This window comes from Oratosquilla oratoria, chromosome 26, assembly GCF_046742065.1.
Source record: "Oratosquilla oratoria isolate Oo_2021 chromosome 26, ASM4674206v1, whole genome shotgun sequence".
Lineage (NCBI taxonomy): Eukaryota > Metazoa > Arthropoda > Malacostraca > Stomatopoda > Squillidae > Oratosquilla > Oratosquilla oratoria.
Window position 1 is genome coordinate 26,283,365 of NC_134802.1, and position 10,000 is coordinate 26,293,364.

At 33.8% G+C, this 10,000-nt stretch overlaps 1 protein-coding gene across 1 annotated transcript in view; it reads left to right on the forward strand.

Moving 5' to 3' along the window:
- Window positions 1-6,635: 6,635 nt before the first annotated feature.
- The window catches only part of LOC143039318 (uncharacterized), an 8,698-nt gene continuing 5,333 nt past the window's right edge, over window positions 6,636-10,000 (forward strand). Inside the window, exons 1-3 of the mRNA XM_076209195.1 lie at window positions 6,636-7,940; window positions 8,169-8,214; window positions 8,610-9,241. Of these exons, the coding sequence (XP_076065310.1) occupies window positions 6,636-7,940; window positions 8,169-8,214; window positions 8,610-9,241 (1,983 nt within the window). The remainder of the gene's footprint in view (window positions 7,941-8,168; window positions 8,215-8,609; window positions 9,242-10,000) is intronic.

Here is a 10,000-nt window from a genome sequence, read left to right on the forward strand (position 1 = left end):
ATCTACTTTTATGTGATAGATTATTATAAATACTTAAATACTTATATATAAACTATTAAAGGAGAGTATTTTATAAGCTATTGCTTCCGCTCTCTCGTTTTCAAGAAATTAATGTTTATATGTGCATCTTCAAAATGCAAATGTAATGTGTAATATTTTTTCTTAATAAACTGTCAAATTGAAATTGAATTGAAAACTTTACATTTAAGAACCTCCACAAAAAGGGCTTGATCTTACAACCATGAAACAATTGAATTTTCTCTTCCTACACCTTTTCTCCAATCAAATTTGTTATTACAAGGCTATACTCAATATTGTTTACTTAAGCAATTTCGAATCACTGCATAACTCACTTAGATTACACGTCATCAATGGGTAACAGGCCTCCGGCCACTTTTATTACTCCAGGTGGGGAGCAAATTTATACAACTCCTCGCTTACGAATTGTTGTTTACCAAACACCCAACTCATGAAAATGTATCCCTCACCATCTACCCCTTTTTCTACCCACGTCTCTCTACCAGCCTCAAACACCCTCTCTCTCTCTCTCTCTCTCTCTCTCTCTCTCTCTCTCTCTCTCTCTCTCTCTCTCTCTCTCTCTCTCTCTCTATCTATCTATCTATCTATCTATCTCTCTGTCTACCTTTCTCTCTCTGTCACACTGTCTCTGTCATTCTCTCCCTCTTTTTCTCCCCCCCATCTCAATCTTTATCTCTCTATATTACTTATATCCTGGGAACCTCTTTTCTCTAAACGATCAGTATTTAAATACTGAATATGGAAAATAATAAAATATGATTGACCTGCTTTAAAATTAAGAAATCATCAACTGTTTTATTCATATAATCCGGATAAGCACACAAATATTTGTATCATCCCAGGCAAAAGTTCATTGAGTTCTACAGATTCGAGCTAAAGATATAGAGAATATAACTAGTATATGATACATGAAATTTCATGTTTATGACTGAAAAATTAATGCATTTTCATAAAACCTATTTTAAGGCATTTTGTGACCTCTTTTTCTTTCACCATTTATCAATGTGCTTATACAAAATGTACTCGAGTAAAATACAAGCATATTTTCTTATGAATAAACATGAATAACGAAATACTTTTTTAATTGTTGTATGTCTATTACATCCCCGTTGCTTACTGCTGTCTACTCATATACCTTCTCAACACATTCCTGCAATGATGGCTTTCCTTCTTGTGTATATATATATATATATATATATATATATATACAAATATATACATATATATAAATATATATATATATATATATGATATATATATATATACAAATATATACATATATATATATATATATATATATACAAAACCTTAACAAATATCAGTCATAGAAAGCTACACAAACACAATCAAACATACATCCGCACCCATCTAGGCTGCTGTCATCACGTGTCCACAGCAAGAGAATAGCTAAAAGGCCAAACAATTTCTATTTAAATACACACGTTATACACCAGATCCAAATAAATACAAACATAAATCAAATCACAAGAAACTACATAATAGAACCAGTAATATTATTACCATGCAAAATCTCTATTCTCCTTGTTTTATATATATATATATATATATATATATATATATATATATATGGTTGCCGATTACACTATGTATAAGAATATCTTGATGTATGATATTATACAGGTAAATTATGATATGTACTAAGGTTAATGACGAATCACGGCTTGTGACATTTGATCTGTGTTAAGTACCAATTGTATAATGTTCGAATGTATTGACAAATTATGATATGTACTATGTTTAATTACGAATCACGGCTTGTGACATTTGATGTACTGTAGTGATCCATTATATGTATAATAAAATAAAATAAGATTAAAGAAACTCTAGGAAAAAGGAGAATGTTGAGTGGAACATGACTCGTATACTTATTTACGATCCCTTAGGAGTATTCCTCCGCCAAGTAGGGCGCGTTCTTTCTGTGTGTAGTTGTCGAAGTGACAACATCTCCGTGAGTGTCATGGCAGTCATTGTTGGTAAGCATTGAAAGAGTAAATTGTTATGTAATGTCATTGGTCGAAATAATATGTAAGATTTAGTGGAAAAGTTATGTTAATTAGTAATCTATTTGGCTTCTCAGGATAGCAAAGGATCACGAAGATATGTAATGATGAATGTTGTGGAGGCGGGTTACAGAATCATGGTAGGAATTATGACTTGAGTTCAATGATTGTTATTGACAAATAGTGTGCTTAATGTTGAGAGATTAATTGTGAATGCAAATTACAATGTAACACAATTTGCAGAAACCACACCGTCTGTATAAGATCAAGATCGAAGGCAATAATAAAGAAGTTTGACGTGTGCGTTATGATTGTTTCCCATTTCTCTGTACCTCATGCCCCTCCACCTTCGGAGACGGTAGTGACAGTTTCATGATTCTGTTAAATAGTTTCATGATAGTTTCATGGCTCTGTTTAATAAAATTTCATGTTGAGGTACAGAGAAGGAGGGACGCCAAGCAACAAGATCCATATGTTGGGACTACATGGAAGCCGGCATGGCAGACATAGCAACAAGTGATCCATGGGAAATACTGAAATTGTGACAAGACCAGTCTGTGAGTAATGAAAATTTAGCATTTAAAGAAAGAATAGCTCTCTAGACACAGGAGCCAAGTACATGAAGTAAGTGTTGAACATCTAAGTTGTCCTTTAATTCTGTAACTTTAACTTTATAAGTGCTAAGAAGAATGCTGTGATTGAACAATGAAGCTATGAGTGTGATCCTTTTTGAAGTAAGCATAAGATTCCGTGGTGTATTCAATATTGATTTACGTAGATTGGTGTTGAACAATGATTATGAAAAATCACGAGAGTGCTTTGATTACGAGTAGACTTGAAATTTGTATTTGAATACAATTTTCCAGTTTCTATTCAATAACATGTTGTGAATAATGAAGAATAAGAGTTGAATTTGGGTGAGATATAGTTTTCCAGTTTTTATTCTACAACATGTTGTGAATAATGAGGATTGAGAATTGAATTTGAGTGAGATATAGTTTTCCAGTTTCTATTCTACAACATGTTGTGAATAATGAGGATTGAGAATTGAATTTGAGTGAGATATAGTTTTCCAGTTTCTATTCAATAACATGTTGTGAATACTGAAGATTAAGAATTGAATTTGAGTGAATATAGTTTTCCAGTTTCTATTCAATAACATGTTGTGAATAATGAGGATTGAGAATTGAATTTGAGTGAGATATAGTTTTCCAGTTTCTATTCTACAACATGTTGTGAATAATGAAGATTGAGAATTGAATTTGAGTGAGATATAGTTTTCCAGTTTCTATTCAATAACATGTTGTGAATAATGAAGATTAAGAATTGAATTTGAGTGAGATATAGTTTTCCAGTTTCTATTCAATAACATGTTGCGAATAATGAGGATTGAGAATTGAATTTGAGTGAGATATAGTTTTCCAGTTTCTATTCTACAACATGTTGTGAATAATGAAGATTGAGAATTGAATTTGAGTGAGATATAGTTTTCCAGTTTCTATTCAATAACATATTGTGAATAATGAAGATTAAGAATTGAATTTGAGTGAGATATAGTTTTCCAGTTTCTATTCAATAACATGTTGTGAATAATGAAGATTAAGAATTGAATTTGAGTGAGATATAGTTTTCCAGTTGCTATTCAATAACATGTAAATAATGAAGATTAAGAATTGAATTTGAGTGAGATATAGTTTTTCAGTTTCTATTCAATAACTTGTTGTGAATAATGAAGATTAAGAATTGAATTTGAGTGAGATATAGTTTTCCAGTTTCTATTCAATAACATGTTGTGAATAATAAGGGTTAAGAATTGAATTTAAGAGAAACTTAGTTTTCCAGTTTCTAATTTGGAACATGTTGTGATTAAGGAGACTTGAACTTTGAATGTAAATGAAGGATAATTTTCTAGTTTCTATTCATCTATCAATAGTGTGAGTGAGTGTTGAACATTCTAGATTGAACAAAATGGACAGAGCCACAGTATATCAACTGAAATTATATTTGAGAGCAAAAGGTCAAACTTGTTCTGGCAATAAGGCAGAACTTATAAGTAGGATACAGGAGTTTATCACAGCTGAGGAATTAGATGCAGATGAAGTAGTTCAAGAAATATTAGCTTTCAATAGAACACCAGTGGAAGAGGGAACAAATGGTACAGTGAAACCAATGGATAGTGTATCTCAAGCAGGAGAAAGTGACATAGGTAGTCAATTAGGTAAGGTGATGGCTAAGAGGGCGAGCTTAGACATCAAATTACAGAAGTTGAAAATGAAGCAAGAGTTGGAAAAGGAATTGCATAGACTAAAACTAGAGCAGGATAGGCTTGAGTTAGAAACGGAATTAGAATCAGCTAAAGCAGAATTTAATATTTTAAGTAAATTTGAAAGTAATGTAAATGTTAATGTAGAAAATGATTCTCGTGACTGCAGAAGTATAAATCAGAATAATAGTGATAGCCAACAGACAAATAGAGACATGATTACGACTTTAATGACCAAAAATACGATGCCTGTTCATGTGATAACTAAATTTGATGGCCAGTTAGACAAGTACTTTGAATTTATTAAAGATTTCGACATGTTAATTGATAGCAAGCATGTGTCAGATAATGAAAAGTTACAATACCTAAAACAATATACAGAGGGTAAACCACACAAGATAGTTAGAACGTGCTTACATTTAGATCCAAAAGAAGGTTATCAAAAGGCGAGAAGTGAATTAAACAAAATATATGGAAATAAAGAACGGATTGCTTTAATGCACATAGATAAAGTTCTTGCTTGCCCTGAAACATTAGATGACTTTATTGTCGAATTAAATTCATGTATAAGTGCTATATCGGGTAATCATTATGGAATTTCAGAATTACAAAATCTTAGGACTTTGCGTCAGTTAGTTGAGAAATTACCCAGAGACTTACAGGACAGATGGAGACTAGTCGACGAGTTAGCTGAGAGTGGGATGTTAGTGGACATTAAAGAATTAGTCAGATTTTTAGAAAAAGAAGTAAGAATATTGAGTAACCCAACATTTGGGAGAAGTATTAAGGGAGGATTTAGAGATAAGAAAGTAGAATCGAACTCATGTAGTTCAAATAGAAAGATGAATTATGAGAAAGGTATAGAACCAAAAGATGGAAGGGTTCATGTCAATGTGACATAGAAAGCAAGACTTTCTTGTTGGTTATGTCAGGAAGAGCATGTTATTGATGTGTGTCCTGAATTAAGATTGTTAACTTATGAAGAGAAGTTGAATAAAACGTATAATTTAGAACTTTGTTTCAAGTGTTTAAGGAAAGGACACAAAGCGTCACAGTGTAGTGATTCGAACTTGTAAACAATACGGTGGTTCACATCTTGCAATTATGCAAAGGACGAATAAGAATTTCAAGGTTGAAGGAAGTAAAGAAGTAACGGCAAATCCAGTGGTCATTAATGAGGTTGATGATTCTAGAGTTCAAGTATTATCCAGTCAGTTGAAGGATTCATTAGGAGACACTACTGCTATCCCAGTTCAAGTAGAGTTAAATGGTAAGGTTGTTACTACCAGATGTTACCTTGACAATGGTAGCTCAGTCACATTTTGTACTAAGAATTTATTGCAGAAACTTGGAATGACAGACGTGAACTATCAGTCAACTACGTTACAAGTTAGTACAATAGTAAGTACATGAGGAATGTCTTGTCTTAATGTTGAAGGGGTGTCAGTGGCTGACATAGAAGGAAATAACCAAATTAGATTACCACATGTATTTGCAGTGAATATACTTCCTCTCAATCAAGATCATGGTATTAGAAAGAATGACATAGAGAAGTGAAAACATTTGATGAAACTAGAATTTGATCACAGCCAAGGGGAAATAGAAATCATGATAGGTAGTAATGTCCCAGAGGCGTCTGAACCTTGGGAGGTTGTGCATGCAGAGAAAGTAGGAGATCCGTATGCTGTGAGAACACGTTTAGGATGGATATTGTGTGGAAGAATAATAGACAATAATCATGAAGTTCCTGTGAATAAGATAAAGGTTGATGGTAATTATTTAGAAAGGAAATTGATTGAATCTTATAATAGAGAGTTTGTGGATTCATCACTGAATTCGGTAGAACCTAGCATGGAAGATAGAAGATGGTTACAATTTGTTGAGTCTGGGTGTAGGCAAATGACTAATGGAAAATATGAGATCCCTTTACCAATGATAGAGAAACCTAGGATAGTTCCTGATAGTGAACCTATGGCGGTCAAAAGACTTCAGCAGTTAAAGTGTAAATTCAAGGATGATGAATATTATAGGCAGTATAAGCAATTTATGATCAATTTACTAGAGAAAGGGTACGCCGAAGAAGTACCTAAGTGTGAAGTGAGGAATCAACAAGCATGGTATGTTCCACATTTTGGAGTGCGTCATCCTACAAAAAAATATAAAGTACGTGTAATATTTGATTATGCAGCACGTGTAAATGATTTGTCGTTAAATGATTTGTTGCGACAGGACCTGATATAAGTAATCTTCTGTTAGGTGTCCTTTTGAAATTTAGATTAGGACTATATGCGTGTACTGCGGATATAGAAACTATGTATTATCAAGTTAAAGTACCTGAAGATGATAGAGATTATCTGTGTTTCTTATGGTGGAAAGATGGACATATAGGAAGTGATATAGTTAAGCTACGGATGACTTCTCATCCATTTGGTGCTAGTTGCTCACCTAGTATTGCAAATTATGCTTTAAAACGAGTTGTACAAGATCACAGCAATCAGTTTCACAAATCAGTAAGTAAAATAGTTCTTAATAACTTCTATGTTGATGATCTGTTGGTGTCATCCGATTACATTAATGAGTTGATTGACAATAATAATAATGTGATAGACCTTTGTAGCAAAGGTGGATTTAATTTGACAAAGTTCAATAGTAATTCCCTTGAAGTTTTGAAGAACTTACCCAAAGACAAGTGTAGTGTTAGCATTGAGAAGTTCATCGAGGATGAAGATGTAGTACAAAAGACATTAGGATTGGATTGGTCTCTTGGCAAGGATAAAATGAGTATATCACTCAACATTGATGAAATACCTAGGACAAAAAGAGAATTGCTAGCAGTAATTGGTAAAATTTACGACCCATTGGGTATGTTAGCACCAGTTGTTCTTGAAGGAAGAGTATTGTTACAAAATTTATTTAGAAACGGCATTGGATGGGATTGTACTTTGAGTGAGAGAGATAAAGGACAAATAAATGTTTGGATGTCAAGGGTGAATAAGTTCAAGCTGTTTAGCATTGATCGTTGTACGAAGAAAGGTATAACGTCAAAAGTAGAGTCAATTGAGTGTCACATTTTTTGTGACTCTAGTGAAGTAGCATATGGTTCAGTGGTATATTTAAGATACAAACATGTTGATGGTACGATCCAGTGTAGCTTCATTTTGGGAAAAGCCAAAGTAGCACCCCTGAAGACAATTACAATTCCAAGACTTGAATTGGTAGCAGCCACGCTTGCCATTAAATTGAAGTGTGTGATAGTGAGAGAATTACCTTTAAAGACGACCCAAATTTATATTTGGACAGAAACAACTACAGTGTTAAAATACTTATATAATGATTATATAAGATTTAAAACCTTTGTAGCCAATAGAGTGTCTCAGATTCGAGAGAATTCTGAGGATGTATATTGGATGTATGTTTCGAGTAGAGATAATCCTGCCGACGATGCTACCAGAGGCAAACAAACCAGTAGATGGTCTGAAGGACCTGCTTTCTTGTCCCAAAATGAAGAAGTCTGGCCAGTTCAACAGCAAATAAATAAGGAAGATTTTTCTAACCTTGAAATTAAGAAGGTTATGAGAATTGAAGTTGAACCAATACAAAACCATACAGTTGATCCTGTAATGTCACGATTAGTTTGTCATTATTCTTTATGGTTTAAATTGCTTAGAGCATGTAGTTATTTTATACTATTTGTCAGATATTTGCAAAGACAAAGTGTCAATTATTGAACTTAATGTTCAATTAATGGATGTTGCAGAAGAAAGAGTAATCAAATTTGTACAAAACTGCTGTTTTGCAAAGGAGATTGTCTGTTTATCCAGAAATGATCCTATTAATCTTTCCAGTTCTATAAGGAAACTAAAACCGATGTTGCTGAATGGTATACTCAGGGTAGGAGGTAGACTAGTTAACTTAGACTTGCCCTTGGATATGAAACATCCAATTATTTTTCCCCATGAACATCATGTGACTAGTTTAATCATTCAACATTATCACATGAAAGTAGGACACATGGGTAATTAAAGGTAATTCAGCTGTAAGGAAAGTATTGTCTAAATGTGTCACTTGTAGACGTTTTAAGAGTTCAACAATCACTCAAGAGATGGCAGCCTTGCCAGTAGATAGAGCAAATGTAAATCAGAAACCATTTTTTGTGACTGGAGTTGATTGCTTCGGGCCATTTTTTGTGAAAAGAGCACGATCTCGAATCAAGAGATATGGAATATTATTTACTTGTCTATCCATTAGAGCTATACATCTAGAAATTTTACATGATTTGACGGCAGAGAGCATGATAAATGCATTTACCAGGTTTATATCCAGACGGGGTACAGTTAGTAAATTGATTAGTGATCACGGCACAAACTTCATTGGAGCAAATAAGGTATTGAGGGACAATCTTACTATGCGTCATATTAGTACTGAATTAACCAAGAGAGGTGTGGATTGGGTATTCACTCCTCCTGGAGGTTCTCATCATGGTGGTGTTTTTGAGAGAATGATAGGATTAGTCAGACGAGTTTTGGAAGTTGTGATAGGTTCACAAACTTTGTCTGATGATAGCTTAAGTACATTTTTCTGCGAAGTTGAGAGTACAATTAACAGTCGTCCTCTAACTGTAGTATCAAATGATGTGAACGATTTGTGCCCCATCACCCCTAATTCTTTACTCAATTTGGATAATTATGTAGTGACACTTGATAGTGGAGAAATGGTCTGTGAGAGCAGAAAGAAATGGAGACAGGTACAGCATTTAGCCAAAGAGTTTTGGCGAAGATGGCAGAAAGAATATTTGCCTTGTCTGCAAGAACGCCAGAAATGGTTGAAAGTTAATAGGAATCTTAGGGAAGGAGATATTGTCTTAATGGTGGAGAATGACACACCACGCAGGCATTGGCTATTAGCAAGGGTTGTGAAAGTGATAAAAAGCAAAAATGGACTAATTAGACAAGTGGAAATAATACGTGGTAACAAAATTTATAAGCGACCCATTTCCAAACTAATACTACTATTAGAAGGTGACTCAGTGTAGAAATTTGACCTCCCGTCAGTGATTTTGTGATCCTGGGTGATCACAAGGGGGAGGGTGTGAGTGCCGATTGCACTATGTATAAGAATATCTTGATATATGATATTACACAGGTAAATTGTGATATGTACTAAGGTTAATGACGAATCACGGCTTGTGACATTTGATCTGTGTTAAGTACCAATTGTATAATGTTCAAATGTATTGACAAATTATGATATGTACTAAGTTTAATTACGAATCACGGCTTGTGACATTTGATGTACTGTAGTGATCCATTATATATATAATAAAATAAGATTAAAGAAACTCTAGGAAAAAGGAGAATGTTGAGTGGAACATGACTCGTATATTTATTTACGATCCCTTAGCTGTATTCTTCCGCCAAGTAGGGCGCGTTCTCATCATTAGGATTGTAATCAGTAATGTTCTTTCTGTGTGTAGTTGTCGAAGTGACAACATCTCCGTGAGTGCCATGGCAGTAATTATTGGTAAGCTTTGAAAGAGTAAATTGTTATGTAATGTCATTGGTCGAAATAATACGTAAGAGTTAGTGGAGAAGTTATGTTAATTAGTAATCTATTTGGCTTCTCAGGATAGCAAAGGATCACGAAGATATGTAATGATGAATGTTGTGGAGGCGGGTTA